Source organism: Camelina sativa, chromosome 3 (assembly GCF_030686135.1).
Source record: "Camelina sativa cultivar CO46 ecotype springtype chromosome 3, ASM3068613v1".
In the NCBI taxonomy this organism is placed as follows: Eukaryota; Viridiplantae; Streptophyta; class Magnoliopsida; order Brassicales; family Brassicaceae; genus Camelina; species Camelina sativa.
In genome coordinates this window covers 9,819,829-9,841,228 of record NC_141882.1, presented here as the reverse complement: position 1 = coordinate 9,841,228, position 21,400 = coordinate 9,819,829, and the positions used below count along the sequence as shown (strand labels likewise).

Here is a 21,400-nt window from a genome sequence, read left to right as displayed (position 1 = left end):
TTGTTTTTTTTTTTTGAACATGCCTTATGTGGATGTATTCAGATATGAACTGCAACAATACCAACAAAAACTAGCTTTATCGTACACAAAGAAAAACTAAATCTATGAAAAAAGTAGATTTATTGTTTCTTGACGGATAGTGATTAGGTTTTCTCAGTAAAGGGGAAAAGCTACCATACTCATGTTTCTATAATTTTTTTCAGAAAAATGAGACTATGACACATTAGTCCATAGGAAGCTTCTTTCTTGTACGTCAAGAACTCACGAGAATGGAGCTGTCACGTCCACTTCTTCGTTACAAGGTAGGTAAACGTGTACTTACACCATTTTGTTCAGTTGCATATTGTATAATGTCTAAATATGAATCAAGTCTAACTAAGATTCCTAAAATTTCATAGATGCATGCAACAATACAAGCTTTGTATCGTCATTTTCCCTTGATCTGATTAGGTTAAGTATCGTTTGTGGACTAACATTTGTGAGAGAAATGAGTCTATATCCTGGATTTGGTGGCTGGATCAATCAGAACATTCAGCAACGTCCTAAGGTTGGTTTCGTTTCCATCAATCAGAGAATCCAACAAGTCAAATAAGTATAAACTACTAATAATTCTTTATTGTTTATGTAGGCTGAATCTGGGAGACATGAGGATGTTGAATCTAAATCAATGTCAGAGAAAGATACCAATCTAAAACCATGGTACGCCGAACCTGGTGAGGTAAGAGAAAATCAGCAAACAGTATAAATTACTATATCCGGTAGATATAGAAATCAGTTTATGTTTCTTCCTGTAGAATACAGCTACCGAACCTGGGGATGTTAGATCCAAGCCACTGTATGCCGTAGATACTAAATATTTTGACTTAGATGAGATGAGAAGGCAATCAAAACTTTGGCATGCAGAGAAGAAGAAGCATCCATGGGTTGTTCCTCCTGCTAAGTTTAAGGTAATAGCAAATCATAAAAAATAAAAAAAATAACCATCCCATAAATTTTTTAGGTTTTATTTCATTTGCCTATATATAGAGGAACTGCTAGATTAGAAAGAAAAAAAAAACTTTTATTATATGTTTGAGCTTTGCAGGTGAAAACAAAAAAATGGTATTTGCCATATGAACATAGAACTCACAGTGGGATTAGTCCCTCCAGGAGCCTATGAGATGCTCACTAATCCAAGAAACATAACATTCTTTCCGGACGATGACCGTAGGCGACAACGTTTGGTTTGTTTTTTTTCTCGATCATATAATTTTAATTGAGTATTAATTAATAAAAACTGAGAGTGTGTGGTGACTTTTACTATGAAGGAAAACAAATCAACAAAGGTTTTGAAGAAAGATGGACCAAGACAAATCACGGATGTAAGGAAAGCTCTGAGATGGAAGTTTCTTTTGTTTTCTGGAACTATCCCGATTCATCTAATTATCGATGAAAACCATAAAACTCTTAGAGTAAGATCACTTTCTCTCTATATATCCGAACTAATTCTGTTTTTTGGTGAATATATTATGGGTTCGATCTCTTTCTTAATTAGGCAAAATACACGAAAAAGAAAAACACAATGAAGTACATGAAAGTGTTCGAGGGTAGCTGGAAGATAGAGCCTCTATACGTAGATTCCGAACGCTTGTGCAACCAAAGAGAGCCGAAGAGTCGAGAAGAATACAGAAGATGTAACGGCGGAAAAGGAAGGATTGCATCGACCGTGAGAATAGAGCTTATCTTTCAGCCTTCTTCTCTTTTTAATCTGCCACCGGTTTCTTGGATCATTCGTGGGATCACCATCAAAGCTACGAAGACTTTGATCGAAGATATTAGAAATTTTGCTATCGATATGTACAAAATGTAATAATTTTTGGTATTTCGTAGATATGTCATATGTAAATTGATACTTCCGTTGGATTAACTAAACATATACATAGAAAAAGTACATGAAAGAAAAAAATCTGCGTATAGATAATAATAGTTGATTAGTGGCCAAACTAAATTGTTCGGGAAGTCAATAATCAAACCTTTGAAATTATGGCATTAGGTTCAACCAATCCTAACACTATGGTTCGAATATTCTCTTAGCATAGGGTCAACATTTAACAATATCCTAAAACTCTGAACAAATTAATTTTTGTACCGACCATAAAGATACGAATAAGCGTATTAATAGCGAAAAACAAGAAAGTAGAAGAAACAAAAAGAAACTATCATATTATTAAATTAGAAAAAAGAAAGTAACCATTTTGTTAGCAACGCTGTCATTCTGACTGAAACAGAAGGTTAAAGAAAACCGGTTTTAACCGGTCGGAGACGCGACTCCAATTTTTTATTAAGAGCTTTCAAACTCTTAACTTGGGCGATGCTTAGATTGGTTCAGACACGTCTTCTTCTTCTATGGGAAAGTCTCTTTCTCTTACAGAGAGAGATTGAGGAATGTGATTGCTGATATTAAGGAAGAAGAACAGCATCCGCACTGCAACGGCCGAGGTACCATGGTACCATTGTGTCTGGTTCACTCATTCAACATCAAAATTTGCTTTCTGCACTTAGCTTGCAATCAGAAACAAGCTCTCCACGGGGGATCGGATGGCGAAGTGGTACAGGGGAAACCCTGCAGAATGTGTTTTCTGCAATAATGATATTGAAACCCGGGATCATTTGTTTTTTTCCTGCACTTTCAGTTCAGAGATTTGGGAGGGTATTGCAAAGCGGTTGTATGGGACTTGCTTCTCCACTAACTGGTCTTCCATCATTACATCAACTTGTAACTGGAATAACCGAATGGTGAGGTTTCTAGCTTCCTCTGTTCTTCAAACAACAATTTATACTCTCTGGCAGGAAAGAAATGGGCGGAAACACGGTGAAAACTCCAAACCTGCCCTTCGACTCATCCAAAGCATTGACAAACATATCAGGGATCAACTACTGGCAATCAGTCTCAAGGGAGATAGGCGTTATGAGACTGGTCTTCTCACTTGGCTTGGCACTAGGCATTAAATTCTATTTTGTAGCAAAAAATTTTAAAACTCTCCCAACAGAATGATGCACATGTTGTAAAACAGTATTTTTACTTTTGAATATAATTTAACGTTACATTCAAAAAGAAAAAGATATTAAGGAAGAGGATGCTGTTGATCTCTTTCAATCCATGATTAGGTCTCCTCCTCTTCCCACTGTAATTGATTTCAATAGATTGTTTGGTGCCATTGCCAGAACAAAACAGTATGATCTCGTTTTAGGTCTCTCAAAGCAGATGGAGTTGAATGGGATTGCGTATGACTTGTACACTCTCAATATTGTCATCAATTGTTTCTGTCGACGTGGTAGAGTTTGTTTCGCTTATTCTGTTCTGGGAAAGGTCATGAAGCTTGGTTATGAGCCTGACACTACCACATTTAACACTCTACTCAATGGCTTATGTCTCGAGGGCCGAGTCTCCGAAGCCGTGGGGTTAGTTGATCGAATGGTTGAAATGGGACATACACCCGATCTCATTACGATTAAAACTTTGGCCAATGGACTTTGTCTCAATGGTAAAGTCTCTGAAGCTGTGGTTTTCATAGATCAGATTTGTTGTCAACTCGATGAAGTTACATATGGACCAATTTTAAGTGTAATGTGCAAGTCCGGCAAAACTGCTTTGGCCATGGATTTGTTCAGAAAGATGGAAGAAAGAAAGATCAAGCTCGATGCAGTCACATATACTATTATCATTGATGGGCTTTGCAAAGGCGGGAGCCTCGACGATGCACTCAACCTTTTCAATGAAATGGAGATGAATGGGATTAAAGCAAATGTTATTACCTACACCACTCTCAAAGCAAATGTTATTACATGTAGTTCTTTGATAGATGGGTTTTGCAAGGAGAACCGCCTAGACAAGGCAAACCAGATGTTGGCCCTGATGGTTAGCAAAGAGTGTAATCCTAATATCGTGACGTTTAATATCCTCATAAATGGATATTGTAAGGCTGAGCGGGTTGATGATGGTTTTGAATTGTTCCACAAAATGTCCCTTAGAGGAGTGGTTGCTAATATAGTTACTTATAAACATCCTTGTCAAAGGGTTTTGCCAATCGGGAAAACTTGAGGTTGCCAAAAAACTCTTCCAAGAGATGGTTTCTCGTCGTGTTCATCCTGATATTGTGACTTATTCTATTTTGCTGGATGGGTTGTGTGACAATGGGGAAATAGAAAAAGCATTGGAAATTTTTGAAAAAAATACAGAAGAGTAAGATGGATCTTGATATTGGTATCTATAGTATTATTATTCATGGGATGTGCAATGCTAGTAAGGTGGATGATGCTTGGGATTTATTCAGAAGCCTCCCCCTCAAAGGAGTGAAGCATGATGTCAAGGCATATAACATAATGATATCAGGATTATGTATTAAAGGCTCACTGTCTGAAGCAAATATGTTACTTAGGAAAATGAAGGAGGAAGGGCCTGCGCCAGACGATTGTACATACAACACTCCAATCCGAGCACATCTCCTAGTTAGTGATGTAATCAAATCAGCTCAACTCATCGATGAAATGAAGAGGTGCGGGTTCGCTGCTGATGCTTCGACTACAAAGATGGTTATGGTTATGTTATCGGATGGTAGATTGGACAAAAGCTTCTTGGATATGCTTTCTTGAATGCCTATGAGAGAAACCCCTGGTTGGTTCTGTTTCATCTAAACCCATAACAGAGGAGTGATTTAGCTATGAACAATTTAGTTTCTCTTCAAATGTAACCGATTAATGTTTTTAATGAATCGTTCCTCCTCATGGACATGTTTCAGATCCAAAGAAGGACAATTCATATGGTTGTTCGTTATCTTTGTTTCTTTAGTTGACAGTGAAGTTCAAAACAGTTAAGAGTTCTCTTGCTTCCTCTTCATATTTGAAAACTCGATAGTGCTCTCTTCCTTCCTCTTCGGAAACTTGAAGATCGGAAACCAGATTGTTTTTCTTCACAGTATTAGTGACTTATAATCAAAAAAATTAATGTACATCTGTGAAGGTAAGTTTTTCGGAGAGATTAATTAATGCTTTATATAAGGTTATTTTCATTAGTTTACCTTTTTTTCTTGGAAAAAAATGGCTAGTTACATGAAGTATAGGTGAATACATGATCACACATACTAACTATATTATTGTATATTCAACAATACGAAGTATATGTATTACATGGTCACATGCATGAACTATATGATGTCATGTGTTCAACACCATAGACATACAATCTGGTACACTAATTGATTAATTCCGGTGAAGACCGGTGTTGACCAAAAAAAATTTCTAAAATTAAAAATTAAAAATAAGAAATTATTATATTAAATCATTTATGGTTTTTATTAATTAAAAAATATTCTATTCAATATCTAAATATTTTTAATATATTTCCTAAATATATCTTAAATGTAAAATAGAGAACCCAAACCTTAAAAAAATTTCTAAAAATTAATTTAACATATTGTAATTGTGTAAAAAGGGGTAAAAATAAAAATGTTCATATGTTAAAAGTAAATATTGTGAATTTTTTTTTGTTGTTGTTTATATGTTAATTCAATATCTAAAGATATTTTGAATCTATTTCCTAAATATATCCTAAATGTAATATAGAGAACCCAAACCTTTAAAAAAATTTCTAAAAATTAATTTAACATATTGTAATTATGTAAAAGAGGGTAAAAATGAAAATTTTCATATGTTAAAAGTAAATATTGTTAATTTTTTGTTATTTATATATTATTTTGAGTATGTAAATTTTAAAGTAAATAGTGTATAAATTTTTTTATAACATTTACCATGCAAAATTTAGAGTAAAGAGTCATATACTCAATATTTTGCATATTAGTTTCTAATGAAAGTAGTTGAATTTGATTTTATTGATTTTGTAGTAATTAAATAATCTGATTATGAGAGATTTATATATATATATATATATCTTGAAAATAATTATAAATTGTTTTATATCTGGAAAATCATTATAAATGATTTTATATCTTGAAGATTATTATAAATGAATTTTTTTATCTTGAAAATAATTATAAATTATTTTTATTTAACTATTTACTTTAGCTTGAAAAATAAAAAGTAATTAATTATAAGAATGAATATATTAGAGATATATAAAAAATATTTGGATATTGAATAGAAATCTTCTTTTAATCATGAAAACCCATAAATAATTTACTATAATATTTTTTTTTTAATTTAGTTTTTTTTTGAAGTGTTGGTCAACGCCGGAATTAACGTCGGTCTTCACCGAAGTCAATTGACCGGTGTACTGAATTATATGTCTATGATGTTGACCGCATAACGTCATATAGTTTATGCATGTGGCCATGTAATACATATACTTTGTGTAGTTGAGTATAAAATAGTATACTTGGCATGTGTGACCATGTATTCACCAATACTTCGTGTAGCTAGTCATCTTTTTTCCTTTTTTCTTTTCACTTTCAAATTAAGAAAATTAAGTGAGAGATTTTTTGTTTTTGTCGTTTTGCTAATATAAAAGTTGTATTGTTCAAATATATATATATATATCCCTATATTAGTAAGAGAGAAGTACAAAATTGAATTCAGATCGGGTCAAAATTAAAAAAAAAAAAACCGAAATTAAACATTCAGATACTTGGAAATTAGATCATTTGTTGGTATGGATATAAACCCGAAAATCAAAAAGCAATAATTAATATTCATAAAACGAATTAATTTTTAGAAAACAATAACTAACCAATATTTATGGAAATCATTCAAGTTGTTACCATAAAAATCAGGCTCTTAAATTCGAAATTGTATCTATAATAAAAACATATTTATTTTAGTTATACAATTTGAGATATTTATGGAAACAATAATCAACTTTTATATTACCAAATCATCATTTATTTCAAATTTTTAGGAATTTCCTAAACAAAACTATGCTTATAAATTCGAAATTACTACATATGAAAAAACGCTTAATTTGAACAATTAATTTATTTCATAATTATAGTCAATGATAATAAATATAATAAATGTGGCTTGCTCACAAATATATTTTTGATTCGAAATCAAAACTAAACTTAATTGTGTATGACCTCTAGATATATCATCTTATTAGAAAACCAAACATCTCCATTGTTTATGAGAGCCTTTGTAGAAAACATCTCATTATCAAGTCAAACAAAAGAGTTTTGTTTACTTTTTTTTTTGTTATAAGAACATTCATATTTTATATCATTTGTTTGTGAGTATACTAATCTTTTTTTTTGAACAAAAACATATGCTTCCATTTCATTAAAGAACAAGTAGCATACATAACAGGTAGAGTAGCGTAGATAATATAAGAGGGCATACCCCAAATTCAAAGGCAAAGAGAGTACAATGATAGATAGTGGCAAAAGATATAAGGGTCTTGAGAGCTATGGACCAAGTGCTGGATAGCAAGCTGGAGCCTGTGAGATCAAGCCATATCAATGCAGCTTCCATGAAGAAAACATCGGAAGGGAAGGTGGCCACTGTCTTGATTCGAAGACTGTATGGCGATGAAACAATCAAAGCTGACGATCTCATCGAGATGAGAAGGTCTACACGAAGTAGTGCTTTGCCAAAGGTGTGAGCAGGGTTGAAAGTGCTTTGAATACCGATCACTGCAAGGGTGATTACGGTTGTAAGGTTGCAAGGGAGAAACTTGAAGAGGTTGTGGTAATCACTACTCCTTGGAATGGTAATCATAATGCCACTACTCTTCAAGCCTAAGTGAGGGAACTTCAATAAGTAGATGATATGCAGATTGGAGAGCTTAAAGCAAGGAAAGGATGGATAGATCAAAGTGGCTAAACATCGGTAATTCCCGTTCCACAGAGGTGGAACCATCATACCAATTTTAAGCCTGGTTATACGCTGAGGCTGAAGGAGTTGAGGGTTTGGTGATATGCAGCAAGTAGAAGCAACGGATGCAAGCATCATAAATCGCCAGAGAGACGGGTCAGGGTTAGAAATATAGCTCTGCAATGCAGTCCTCCATACCAAAGTAAACAACTTTCCTCGACACAAATAGATATCAAGCCAATCAGAAGAGACCGAGACTCTACTACCGAGGAGACCCAACTTGACCAAGTAGAGGAACTCGATACTAAAGATTTTGAGCTTGAACTAGCTTTATCACAACCGGTTCTGAGGATGTAGATTCTACTCTCAGAAACTTCTTGTCAAGTACACCCAAACAAACAGGTGACACACAGGTCTAAACGGGTTGGTTTCAAAACAGTTTTAGCGGATCTAAACATCTTCCAGTTCAGGGGCAACGCATTTTACCAAGCTATCCTAAAAGCCAGGGATTTAGGTAGAGAGTGAGAATCGAACCTGGACCAGAGTGAAATCAATGGTGTGTTAGAGAGCGCAAAGGATGTAAGTTTCACCGTCAAAGTTTTCGTCGGCTCCATTGTCAAAACAGAGCTCCCATCCAGCTGCAGCCAAGCAAACCACTTGGTGAGGGGAAAAGATTTCAAGGAGCGGAGAGTTGTTGCGGTTGACATCGATAGGAGGCGGTAAGACCGGTGGAAACCGAGGCAATTGGGGCGTTCAGGGGTCTCAGAGGGAACAACTCGTGGCTGGGACCATGAAGGAGCAGGCACAACGAGACGATTCACCAGAAATTGAGGCAAGGGAAGGGGAGAAAGAAGCTGAAGCATGCTCGGAGTTGAGATCCAAAACCTCGAGGGGACTCCGGGAAAAACAAGAGACTATGAAACAGAGTACCAAAAGATGCAGTAGAGAACGGAAGAGCTTGATAGAACTGAGAGAACCCGTCGCCGGCGAGCTGGAGCTCTAACGGCGTCGAGGAGATTTGGTGGTTGCGGCGCCTTGGTAATAGTGTTTGAGAGAGAAATATTAGGACGAACGATAGACTAGAAGTTTAGAGAAAAACTAATAATACGTACTAATATGTCTTAACTATGTGAGTATACTAATCATGTAATCTGTTGTGCAGCTTATTCTAAACAACACAAACATATCAATAATGATTGCCATGCTCAAGACATTATGCTTTTTTTTTTTGCCTGATTATTTTTTCATTCTTTTATTTAATTAACTTTTCAAGTTTAATATGATAACAAATATTTAAGATGACTTTTTTTGTCTTCTTATCAATGTATATAATTTCTCTTGATAAGATACATGAGATTCATGATCAGAGGCGGATCTACGTGCATATGGGGTGGGGCACGTGCCCCATGCTAATAATAAAATATTTCTGATTTATCTTTGTATAATTATTTCTCATAGCTTATTTGGTAGTTAAGTGCCCCATGTAGTTTTTTAGGTGATGAGTTCGAAACTTCTCTTTGAACTTTTTGGTTGCTTTTTTTTTGTGTTTCTTTTCCACGTACGATCAATGTTGTCATATTTTTTTTAGTATTGAATGTTTTCCTATTATATTTACCAACATATAATTTAGAAAGAAAATGAATTAATTTTTATTTTTCTACTTTTTTCTCAACAACTATCCTTCTTTTTCTACTGTATATTTTTAAACATATTACAAAACTAGTAAATTAGTATAACATACTATCGCTTTTTTTTTTGTAGTTTAAACTATTTCACAAAAATATAAAGAGTTTAAATATATATAAATAATATATCTTTATATATAATATCATTCTAAACATATTTACTATGCAATTTAAATATATTTAAAAACCAAATAAAATAAAATTTTAAATTATTGTATTTAATATTTTATTTTATATATTTAATATTATTAATAATAAATGATTTGTGCTTTATATTAATTTTTGTTTTAGATCCGCCACTGTTCATGATGATAATATGTTCTTAGAGATGGATAAAATATTTTTTTGTTTTGCATTTTAACTTTGTGCCCACCATTTTATTACTTATCTAAATCATATATATTTGAATCAAAAGAAATTTTACGTTGATTTTTGGCAGATCGAAGTTCTATGTGTCCCTGCAAGTTGCAACAACAAATTGGCAAGTATGAATTCCAGCTGACATTATATCCAAGACACATGACCAAACAAGATAATCAAATACGTAAAAAAAGAATATGTATCAAAACGCTTTACAAGAATGAATTCCAACCGATATTATATTTTTCTACATTTTTTAATATCTTTTTTCTTTAGCTTTTTTTTTGAGCACCTTAACTCATGTATTAAACACATTATGTATCTTCTACACGTTTTGCCCGTAAAAGAAAAACAAAACAGTATTCCAGTGGCAATCACTTATTAATCATAATATTTTATATAATTCATATTAAACTTTGAAAACTATACGGTTTATGGAATCATTTAAAGTAAAATAAAATTACCTCATTTGTATTACATAATATATATAGGCTTTGTATTATTACTTTAAGAACAAACAATGACCAAATATATGTAATAACTCTACATTATTAAAAAATGATCCAAAAATGTAAGTTGATATATTTTTTTGGATTTAAATTTCTGCTGTATTATAATCCTATATTATAAAGATTTAAAATATCTATAATATCCTAAAAATTTACTTCTCAACAACATATTTTTAAAAACTTAATCAAATCTAGCAAATCTAATATTTACATATATGATTTAGAATATAGGATTTTTATAAAAGGGTACGGGTTGGTTTGCAAAACTCATAATCTTATCATAAGACGGTTAGGATTTATATTTTTATGAATGCGATCATTTATGAGTTGGTCCGTTAAAATATATTGTGACTGTGTATTTTTTGCAAATTCATATTTTTATGAATACAATAGTTTAGTGGGTTGTTCCGTTAAAATATACACTGTAAGTGTGTATTTCTTACAAAGAAATATTTTTACGAATGTAATATTTTACTGATTGGTCCATCAAAACATATACTATGAGTGTGTAATTTATAAGCACATATTTTTAGGAATGCAATGCTTTACTGTTGTTCCGTAAAAATATACATTATGATTCTGTATTTTTTACAAATGCAGTCTTTTACGGATTGGTTCGGCGTATTATTATAAATGTATATTTTTATACCAATAAATGTTTTACGGGTTGGTCCGTCAAAATATATGTTATGAGTGTGTGTTTTTACAAATGCAATCTTCTACAATATTTTATGTATTCCAATTGTTATTACTTACGTATTAATGAATATTCTCCCGCGCTGTAGCGCGGTCCGATCCTAGTATATATATATATATATATTATAGTATGGAGTATATGTTTTCTATTTGAGAAAATTATATATTTACGGAGAAAAATTATATTAGGGAAAAAAGCACCCGTCCTAAAATAAGTAAAATATTAAAATTGTCCAAAATGCTTTAAAATATTAGCTAATTAAAAAATCAAGATATCCCACCTTGAATCTCTTCTTTATTTAGGTAGATCTTTGCTGATACGTCAAGACTCAACAACTCATGAGAATGGAGCTGCCTACTTATTTGTTTCACGGTACGTAAAACATAACGTACACCATTCCATTCTTTCAACCTAGCTAATACTGTATCTAAATTTGAATAAACAACCTTAGCACCTTACTCTCATGATCGTCCTTTGCTCTTGTTCTGATTAGGTAACTGTTTATGTGTGGACTAATTACTTGATAGAGAAATGGGTGCATTTCTTGGATTTGGTGGGTGGATAAATCAGAACTTTCAGCCTAAGGTCAGTTTCATTTCCATCAATCATAGAACCCGAAAACTCAAATCGATATAAACTACTATGTCGTTTAGTTATTTCTAGAAATTTGATCATGATTCTGTTTGCTTGCTGTTGTAGGCTGGGACTAGGAGATCTGAGAATGTTGATTCTACTTCAGTGTCAGAGAAAGAAACTAATCTAAAACCATGGTATGATGAACCTGGTAAGGTAAGAGCATTTCAGCAAACAATATATAAAAAAACTTTATCGGTTAATCATACTCATCACATTACATTACAAGTATATCTCTTGTCGTAGACCGAGTCCATGGAACCTGGGGAGGTTAGAACGAAGAACTTGTATGCAGTAGATCCTAAATATTATGACGTATACGAGTTGAAAAGGCAAGCAGGACTTTGGCTAGGTTCAGCGAAAAAGAAGAATCCATGGTATGATGTTCCTGCTAAGGTGAAGGTATGATAGCAAATCAGCAAACCAAAGTCCCAGATAATTTGAAGTTTGTTTTTTGCCGTTAGAGAAATTGTTATGTTTTTTAAAAGAAAAATAAGATCATGACACTTTCTTATATGTTTGATGTTTATAGGTGACAACAAAAAATGGTATTTGCAACATGGATATATATTTCATATTGGGAGAGCCTCCTCAAGGGGTCTATGAGATGCTCACTAATCCAAGAAACATGACTTACTTCAATTTTGACAAGCGTTGGAGACAACGTCTGGTTTGTTTTCTTTTCTTATATTTTTATATGATTAAATTGAGTATTAGTTAACTATAGCAATAACTGAGAGTGTGTGTGTTTTTTTTTTTCTTCTATGAAGGAAAACAAATCAACAAAGGTTTTAAAGAAAGATGGACCGAGGCAGGTCACGGATGTAAGATAAGCTCTAAGATGGAAGTTCCTTTTGTGGTCTGGAACTATCCCGATTCATCTAATTACCGGCGAAAACCATCAAAATCTTACGGTAAGAAAGTTTCTATATACCCCCTTATTGTTAAGTTTTAGGTGAAATAATCTTGGGTTTGGTCTCTTCGCTTAGGCAAAATATACCAAAAAGAAAAACAAAATGAGGTACATGAAAGTGTTCGAGGGTAGCTGGAAAATAGAGCCACTATACGCAGATTCAAATCGGTTATGTAAGCCTATTAAGCCGACGAATGCAGAAGAATACAAAAAATGTAGCCACGGACAAGGAAGGATTGCATCAAAGGTGACAATGGAGCAGATATTTCAACCTTCTTCTCTTCTTAATGTGCCACCAGTTTCTGGGATTATTCGTTGGATCACTATCAAAGCCACCAAGATTTTGCTAGAAGATAATAGACAATTTATCATCGCTTGGCACAATGGTGAAACGGCTACCTAAATCCGGTTCGGACCACTTAGTCTATATTGTTGTAATGTTAATTTATTATAAAATCTATTTCTTTTACCAAGATATCACTCTGTTGTTATTTTACTTAACTGAAAGGTAAATTTTTGTAATTTCTTGCAAATACTTTAATAAATTATGAAAACAAACAAATCTCATAATAAACATCCAATTTTTTTTACTTTTCTCTAATTTAAATCTCCAATATTAATTAGTGTTTTCAATTCAAATCTTCAACTAAATTATTTTTCGAAAAGAAACATTTAAATCACCAATTTATGCGTGAATTAGGGTTAACTAACTGTCAAACTTCAGTTAACATAGTTAACAACATTTTTTTTTATTTTTGGTTTTCATACAAAATCTAATTTAACAATTCAGAGAAGAGAACAGAGGAGCATTTTTTTTTTTTTTTTGGTTTTCTGCTCATGTTTCTTTATTTTCGTCAAACTTCTCATGTTTCTTTGTTTTCTCTGAACCAAATCGAACTTCATCCTCAGATTCATTAACCTTCGATCTCCTCCTTCTTTAGGTAGCTCTCGCTTGTACATCAAGAAATCACGGGAATAGAGCCTACTTCTTTGTTTCACGGTACGTAAAACATAACGTACGTACACCATTCTTTCAGTTTCATATTGTATTCTGTCTAATAATTCTGAATAAACCTTTAACCTCATGTTCCTGATCAAGACATATATTATACAAACTTTGTGCCGTTTGTTGCTCTTCTGACTAGGTAAGTATCATTTGTGGAGCAAAATTTTGAGAGCGAAATGAGTGTGTCCTATCCTAGATTTGGTGGCTTGATCAATCAGAACATTGAACAGTGTCCAAAGGTCAGTTTCATTTTATTCAATCAGAGAACTCATCAAGTCAATCTATGTAAAGTACTATTATTAGCGATATATTATGGGCTTAGTATTTTGGGCTTTAAACGTGTAGTTTACGTCAATGACGGTTTGTGTATACCCTAGCTAAACATGTATAAATAAGGTTGTAACCTAGATCAATAAAGGCAAGTCAGTTCAATACCTAATTCTACATGGTATCAGAGCTAGAAAAGTTTTAAAATTCTTGTTGCTCATTTGTGGTAATGATAGTTACATGCTACAAAAATTCAAAGATTATTTGGGGAAATGTTTTTCCATGAAGGATTTGGGGAAGTTGAAGTATTTCCTTGGTATTGAAATTTCCCGTGGGTCGGATGGTATTTTCTTGTCTCAACGGAAGTACACCTTGGATATTATTGCTGACAGTGGTAATCTTGGTTCTCGTCCTGCCGTCACTCCTCTTGAAGAAAACCATCATCTTGCGGATGATGATGGTCCATTGCTTTCAAATCCTACGCCTTATCGTCGTCTGGTTGGGCGTTTGCTCTATCTTCTTCATACTCGTCCTGAGTTAGCCTATTCGGTGCATGTGTTGTCTCAGTTTATGAAGACTCCGCGGGAAGCCCACTGGGATGCGTCTCTACGGGTTGTTAAGTTCTTAAAAGGTTCACCAGGCCAAGGGATTCTTCTTCGATCTGATCCTGATTTATCACTCACGGTGTACTGTGATTCTGATTGGTCTACTTGTCCGATTACACGACGCTCCCTTACTGCGTATGTCGTTCTTCTTGGTGGTTCTCCGATTGCTTGGAAGGCTAAGAAGCAGGATGTTGTCTCTCATTCTTCTACCAAAGCAGAATATCGCGCCATGTCTGTCGCTCTTCGTGAAATTAAATGGTTGCGTAAGTTGTTAAAAGAATTTGGTATTGAGCAATCTGCGCCAACTCGATTGTTCTGTGATAATAAAGCTGCTATACACATCGCTGCTAATCCAGTCTTCCATGAGCGCACTAAACATATCGAAAATGATTGTCATGCTGTTCGTGATGCAGTTCGTGATGGTATCATTTCTACACAACATGTTCGTTCCGAAGATCAACTTGCAGACTTACTGACTAAAGCACTAGGTCGTCCACAGTTTCTCTATTTGATGTCCAAGTTGGGTGTTCAGGACCTTCACACTCCAACGTGAGGGGGAGTATTAGCGATATATTCTGGGCTTAGTATTTTGGGCTTTAAACGTGTAGTTTACGTCAATGACGGTTTGTGTATACCCTAGCTAAACATGTATAAATAAGGTTGTAACCTAGATCAATAAAGGCAAGTCAGTTCAATACCTAATTCTACAACTATATTGGTTAATTGTAGGGCGAGTCCAAGAGAACCGAGAATGTTAAATCTAATTCAGAGTCAGAAATGGATACTAATAATACCGAAGATGAGGAGATTAAGCAACTAAATCTTTGGAGTAACGCAGAGAAGAAACATCCATGGTATGATCCCCCTCCAAAGGTGAAGGTAATAGCAAATAAGGAAACAAAATCTGAATAATACTTAAATTTTAAGAATGAGAGTAAAGATTAGAAAAGTCTCAAAAAAATATATTTTTGCGTTTGAAGGTGACAATGAAAAAGGGTATTTGCCATATGAACATAGAATTGACATTGGGAGTGCCTCCTGATGGAGCATACGAACTTTTCATTAATCCAACCAATATACCATTCTTTGTGATCGACAAGTTTAGGCGCCAACTTCTGGTTTTTTTTCCTATCATTGCGCAATTCTATTGTGATACTAGATAATTAAAGCAATACTTGAGAGTGTGATCCTTTTTTTTGTGTGTGTGAAGGAAAACAAATCAAGAAAGGTTTTGAAGAAAGATGGACCAAGGCAGATAGTGAAGGTTGAGAAAGCTGTGGCATGGGACTTCCTTTGGTGGTCGGGAGCTCTCCCCATAAGTTTAATTGTCGACGAAAACAAAAAAGATCTTGAAGTAAGAAGCTTTTCTATACCCTAACATTACTGAATATATTTGTTTTGTATTGGTGAAACTTAACATGGGTTTCTCTTTCTTATTGTCAATAGGCAAAATATAAGAAGGAGAAAATGATGTTCATGAGAGTGTTCGAAGGTAGCTGGAAAATAGAACCACTGATTCAGAACGTTTGTGTAAGCAAATGAAACCGAAAAATCGAGAAGAATACAAAAAATGTAGTGGCGGCAAAGGAAAGATTGCATCGAAAGTGACAATGGACCAATATTTTCAGCCATATCTTCCTTTCAATCTTCCGCCGCTTTCTTGGTACATTCGTGAGATCACCATCAAGACCACCAAAACTCTGCTCAAAATGCTTCAAGAGAGGGCTACCATACTGCGAGAGATGTCGTATTCTTAGGAAGAACTCAATGCTCTCTTAATATATTTAAGGACATTCCTTTCTATTCCATTGTCCATGCCATGCATGCGTGTCGAATAAAGATTACCTAATTTCCCACTAATTAGTGTCTTCTAATATTTTCATATCATATTTATTTCGTTTCTTTGATTTATAAGGTAATTCTTACTCGATCGACCCAATTGCTATGATAATCAGTGTAGTTCTGACAATCTATGTGCACATCTATAAGCTTGTTATATATGGTTGTCAATTTTTTTTGATAATAACCATGTTATGGTGTACGTTAATATCTAATCTTGATTCCTCCAAATCTAAACAAAATTCATGAATGTGCGAATTAACATATTGAGTCTAATCTTGATTCCGTAACTTTGGTACATATCAAAGTCATGGGATTATCAACGTACGTAAAACAAAATTTACTATTTTATGATTGAGAAACTTTTAGAATAGTTTAGAAAATTATAAAATAGTAATTATGGTTAAATAAAAGTCATGAGATTATCAAAGTCTGGCACCAAATCACAATTCTATAACGTTGGTACAATTTGTAAGTCCTTATAATTATGGTTAATATGTTTTCTTTCTATTCTAAGTTGGTTTATGGGTATTAAAGTTCATGCTTCTATTTTTATTTATCCTCAGGTAGGTCTCGCCTGTACGTCAATAACTCACGAGAATTGAGTTGTCAGCTGCATTGTTTAGCCGTAAGTTAAACTTAACGTACATCATTCTCCAAGATGCTGCCATCTTTATTTTTTTGGGGACAAACGCAAAAATTTCATCAATAATTTCCTCAAACCATATTATATACAAGCTCTAGAACGTCATTTTCTTCTTCATTTGTGGACTAAAATTTAAGAGAGAAAATGGGTGTGTTTTCTGCATTTGGTGCATGGATCAATCAGAACACTCAAGAGGTAATATCAATATAGGTACTATTATCAATGGCCCATCATATAATTTAGATTATGATTATGTGTGCTTGTTCTAGGCCCCTAAGAAATCTTAGAATGTTGAATCTAAGTCAGAGACGGATAATAATAATAATAATAATAGTAGTAATGGTCCTGGTAAGATGGAGAAATTTTATGACGAAAAAGAGTGGCAGAGGCAAAATCAACTTTGGACAGCTGCAGAGAAGAAGCATCCATGGTATGATGCACCTCCTAAGGTGAAGGTAATAAAACAAAATGAGCTAAAAAATCTCTTTTAAGGGAATTAATTTGTAGATTAAAAATTAAGATTGACAAAACTTTCTTATATATTAATGATGTTTGAAGGTGACAACAAAAAAAGGTCTTTGTCATATGCACATAGAATTGACATTGGGGTTGCTTCCTGATGGAGTCTTCGAACTTTTCACTAATCCATATAACGGACCAACCACCGAACCACTTTTGCTATTCTTTCTTATCACTGTATGATTTCAATGTGATATTATTGCATGTTGAAGTATATACTTGAGAGTGTACTCTTTTTCTTGTTATGAAGAAAAGTAAATCAAGAAAGGTTCTAAAGGAGGATGGACCGAGGCAGATCGCAAAGGTGGAGAAAGCTGTGTCCTGGAACCTCAATGGGAGGTCTTTTGCCGTCCCCATAAGTCTAACTGTTGATGAAAACAGAAAAGATTTCACAGTAAGAAGCTTCTCTGTATATACCAATAACCAATATCTTTTGTATTTGTGAAATTTCACTTTGGTTTCTCTTGCTTTTTGTGGACAGGCAAAATATAAGAAAGAGAAAATGATGTTGATGAAAGTGTTCAAGGGTAGCTATAAGGTGGAACCACTATACGTAGATTCAGAACGCTTATGCAAGAACATGGAGCCGAAGAGTGTAGAAGAATACAAAAAATGTAGCGGTGGACAAGGAAAAATTGCATCGAAAGTGATAATGGACCAATACTTTCAGCCATATCCTCCTTTTAATCTGCCACCATTTTCTTGGTTCATACGTAATATCACCATTAAGAACACCAAAAAAGTGCTTAAAACACTTCAACGTTGGGGTTTCAGTATTCGAAATCCAGGTGTAATCCTTTCAACTGACAAATATGGAAACACAAAAATTTCTCCTAAACGTTAATTTAAGAGTTTCCTTTTTTCTTATATTTTTTTGAGTGCTCAGAATCAATCTCATTAAAATCGATCATTTACGATCAAAACTTTGTCAAAAACATATTTCGTTTAAATAATTATTTACGATCAATGCCACTAACAACTTGACCATTCTGGAATATATGGATGAAAGTATCTTAATTTCTTATACAAATGGGATAGATATTTACCGAAAATACAATTGGCAAACACTATATGTCTTTTTCCATATTAATTATTATTTTGCAAGATATTTTTTTTAATAAATATAATATATGCAAGATATTGAGAATTTTGAATTTTTGAGCAGTCAATAATATAACGTCCACCATTTTCAAACTCCGATATATCTTTATATTAGAGCAAAATATCGGCCAGCCAGCAAATATATAATTCATAGCAAAACGCATATTATAGTCTATGGGGATTTCACACCCAAAAAAAAGGTGTTCTATGGGGATTAGGTTGTGTTGTTATTCCATCTTCCATCTTCCATAATCCAATCATGCATGGTCTACGCGGAAAAGCTAGGTTGTTCCGGACGTAGGTAGTGTTGTTATTCACTTTCGAAGGCGTACTGTGATCTATGCCATAGACCGTTCAATGAATCATAAAAAAAGTTAGTATTTAGTTTGTTTGATGCTATATGAACAAAATATAATGATCTAAGGTTGTCGTTTAAAATTTTTTATCTAAAAAAAAAGTGTGCATAAGATTGGTTTATCGTGTTACACCAAAAGGGATCACATAGAAAAAAATGAGAGGAAGATTAATTCTTCAATTAAACAACTTATGATCTCCTCTTTCCTCATATAAGTCTCGTCTGTACGTTAATCACTCACGAGAATTGAACTGTCCATTTATTGGTTTAGCCGTACGTAAAACTTAACGTACACCATTAATTCTCTCAAAATTTCTAGCCAAGAATTTCTGATCAAAAACCATATCATATATTTTCTCTTGTGATCAGCTTCTCCTAAAGTTTAGTTTGTAGACTAAACTCTCAAAAATAAATGGGTGTATTTGCTGGATTTGGTTGCTGGATCAACCAGAACAATGAAGAGCCTCGTAAGGTCAGTTTTCATTTCCATCAATCAGAACTCCTGAGGAAATCAACACAAAATAAACTCATTGTAAAGATTATTCTGACAATATAGTATGTTTTTTCTGTTGTAGGACGAGCCAAACAGATCTGAAAATGTTGAATCTAAGTCCGAGTCAGAAACGGATAATGACAATGACCAGGATAAGATGAAGAAATACTATGACGAAGATGAGGTGGAGAGACAAGTTCAACTTTGGGTAGATGCAGAAAAGAAGCACACATGGCATGATGCTCCTCCAAAGGTGAAGGTAATAAACAAATCAGCAAGCAAAATCTCTATACTTAGATTTTGTTGCCTTTTAAAGATCTTAATTAAAAATTTCTTATATTTGTAGGTGACAACAAAAAAGGGCCTTTGCCATATAAAGATAGAATTGAGATTGGGATTTCCTCCGGATAAAGTCTTCCGCATTATCACTGATCCATCTAACGGACCATTTTTTCTCTATCCACCTTTGGTTTTTCTCTTATCATTCATTTTATGTTTCAGATGTTGGTATTAATATTTAGCAATACATGAGAGTGTATTCTTTTATTTTTATTTTTTTAAATGAAGACAGGCAAATCAAAAAAAGTTTTGAGGGAGGATGGACCGAGGCAAATCGCGAAGGTGGTGAAAACCGTGGAATGGAAATTCCTTGGGTCGTCTTTCGCTATCCCCATAAGTGTAATTGTCGATGAAAACAGAAAAGACCTAACAGTAAGAAGTGTTTCTATTACCCCCTCTCACACTAGTCAATCTTTTGTTGTTTTGTATTGGTGAAACTTAACTCTAGGTTTCTCGTGGTGATGATTGTGAACTGGCAAAATATAAGAAAAAGAGAGTGATGTTGATGAAAGTGTTCAAAGGTAGCTATAAAGTGGAACCCCTATACGTAGATTCAGAACGCTTATGCAAACACATGGAGCCAAAGAGTCCGGAAGAATACAAAAGATGTAGCCGCGGACAAGGCAGGATTGCCTCAAAGGTGTTATTGAACCAATATTTTCAGCCATATCCTCCTTTTAATCTGCCGCCGTTATCTAGGTACATTCGTGATGTTACCGTCAAGAACACTGTAACTGCGCTTAAAACACTTCAAACTTGGGGTATAAACTTTCGAAGTCCTGGTATAGTGACTTCAATGGACGAAAATGGAAACGTGATAAGATCATCACCAAAAAAAAAGGAAAAACAAACAAACGTTGAAAGCACTTAATTAGACCAATTAAATGAATACTTGTATGTTGTAAGTTGTAAAAACCGATATACAGCGCGCGGGGAATATTTGCGGACATATACAACATATAAATTTTAGTATAATCAATTACATTAAATCATATATTTGTGTAATGGTTTTGGATAAAATAGTAGAATGAAAAAAATGGTAATATCAAATCTCAATGAGCTTATATATCAAATCTTCTCTCTTCTACCAACAATTATTTTATCTCACCCAACATGTCTTTTTCTCTCCCTTTCATGCAAAAGAAAGTCAGATCTGTTCTTCAAATTTTTGAAAAATATGTTAAAAGGCATTAAAATATATGGCTGTGAAATGTGTTTATTTGTCAAATTGAAGCACATAAAAACAAAAACTACATTCAAATTTGTATTTTTTATAAATTTATATTATTTTTGGATACATTCCAATTTATTTTTGTATCTTATTTAAACACAATCTATCACCAAATCATGACCAAAGAAAAAAAATTGGTCTTTATATAAAAACTAACAGATTGACACATGAGCAAATCATTGCTATCAAATAAAGAGGATTCAAAAAAAGCACCATATGTTTCATTGAAGTGATTCAAGAAACATGTATATCTCGTTTGAAACCATGCAACAATGATTGTTTCGACATAAGTTAAAAATATCAATAAAAATAGAAAAGTTTCAATGATTAGTGAGGAGTGAATATATTAGTCGACTTCTATATTTATAGGATAAATAAAGTCGGTTTCAATATTTAGGGTTA

The 21,400-nt window shown here is 33.6% G+C and overlaps 3 protein-coding genes and 3 pseudogenes across 9 annotated transcripts; all 6 read left to right on the top strand.

Moving 5' to 3' along the window:
• The first annotated feature begins 812 nt into the window (after positions 1 to 812).
• Positions 813 to 1,982, top strand: LOC147946722 (uncharacterized). Of its 2 annotated transcripts, XM_087508789.1 has the most exons (4): positions 813 to 947; positions 1,085 to 1,223; positions 1,308 to 1,451; positions 1,535 to 1,982. In XM_087508789.1, the coding sequence occupies exons 2-4, from the start codon at positions 1,113 to 1,115 to the stop codon at positions 1,847 to 1,849; spliced, it is 570 nt and encodes a 189-aa protein (XP_087364915.1). In that variant the 5' UTR covers positions 813 to 947; positions 1,085 to 1,112; the 3' UTR covers positions 1,850 to 1,982. The 2 variants fall into 2 exon arrangements, with proteins under 2 accessions (XP_087364915.1, XP_087364916.1); XM_087508790.1 differs by lacking the exon at positions 813 to 947 and having other exon boundaries at positions 1,077 to 1,223; positions 1,535 to 1,891.
• Positions 1,983 to 2,022: 40 nt separating this feature from the next.
• LOC147946721 (uncharacterized) lies at positions 2,023 to 4,632 on the top strand (annotated as a pseudogene).
• Positions 4,633 to 11,441: 6,809 nt separating this feature from the next.
• Positions 11,442 to 13,186, top strand: LOC104776485 (uncharacterized; annotated as a pseudogene). The gene is made up of 6 exons (XR_015595440.1): positions 11,442 to 11,636; positions 11,751 to 11,840; positions 11,931 to 12,086; positions 12,217 to 12,354; positions 12,455 to 12,598; positions 12,674 to 13,186. The product of XR_015595440.1 is annotated as an uncharacterized LOC104776485 (transcript).
• Positions 13,187 to 13,673: 487 nt separating this feature from the next.
• On the top strand, positions 13,674 to 16,351 carry LOC104776486 (uncharacterized; annotated as a pseudogene). Its single transcript, XR_015595441.1, has 5 exons — positions 13,674 to 13,842; positions 14,159 to 15,354; positions 15,456 to 15,593; positions 15,686 to 15,829; positions 15,922 to 16,351. The product of XR_015595441.1 is annotated as an uncharacterized LOC104776486 (transcript).
• A 632-nt stretch (positions 16,352 to 16,983) lies between these two features.
• Positions 16,984 to 18,348, top strand: LOC104776484 (uncharacterized). Of its 3 annotated transcripts, none has more exons than XM_087508788.1 (4): positions 17,000 to 17,155; positions 17,347 to 17,415; positions 17,519 to 17,873; positions 17,961 to 18,348. In XM_087508788.1, exons 3-4 carry the CDS (start codon positions 17,724 to 17,726, stop codon positions 18,321 to 18,323), a joined length of 513 nt encoding a protein of 170 aa, XP_087364914.1. In that variant the 5' UTR covers positions 17,000 to 17,155; positions 17,347 to 17,415; positions 17,519 to 17,723; the 3' UTR covers positions 18,324 to 18,348. The 3 variants fall into 3 exon arrangements, with proteins under 3 accessions (XP_019099166.1, XP_087364914.1, XP_087364913.1); XM_087508787.1 differs by having other exon boundaries at positions 17,230 to 17,415; XM_019243621.2 differs by lacking the exon at positions 17,347 to 17,415 and having other exon boundaries at positions 16,984 to 17,155; positions 17,730 to 17,873.
• An 833-nt stretch (positions 18,349 to 19,181) lies between these two features.
• LOC104776482 (uncharacterized) lies at positions 19,182 to 20,759 on the top strand. 2 transcript variants are annotated; one of them, XM_010500568.3, is made up of 5 exons: positions 19,182 to 19,407; positions 19,511 to 19,687; positions 19,775 to 19,897; positions 19,996 to 20,139; positions 20,255 to 20,759. In XM_010500568.3, the coding sequence occupies exons 1-5, from the start codon at positions 19,348 to 19,350 to the stop codon at positions 20,636 to 20,638; spliced, it is 888 nt and encodes a 295-aa protein (XP_010498870.2). In that variant the 5' UTR covers positions 19,182 to 19,347; the 3' UTR covers positions 20,639 to 20,759. The 2 variants fall into 2 exon arrangements, with proteins under 2 accessions (XP_010498870.2, XP_010498869.2); XM_010500567.3 differs by having other exon boundaries at positions 19,185 to 19,407; positions 19,996 to 20,106; positions 20,216 to 20,759.
• The last annotated feature ends 641 nt before the right edge of the window (positions 20,760 to 21,400 follow it).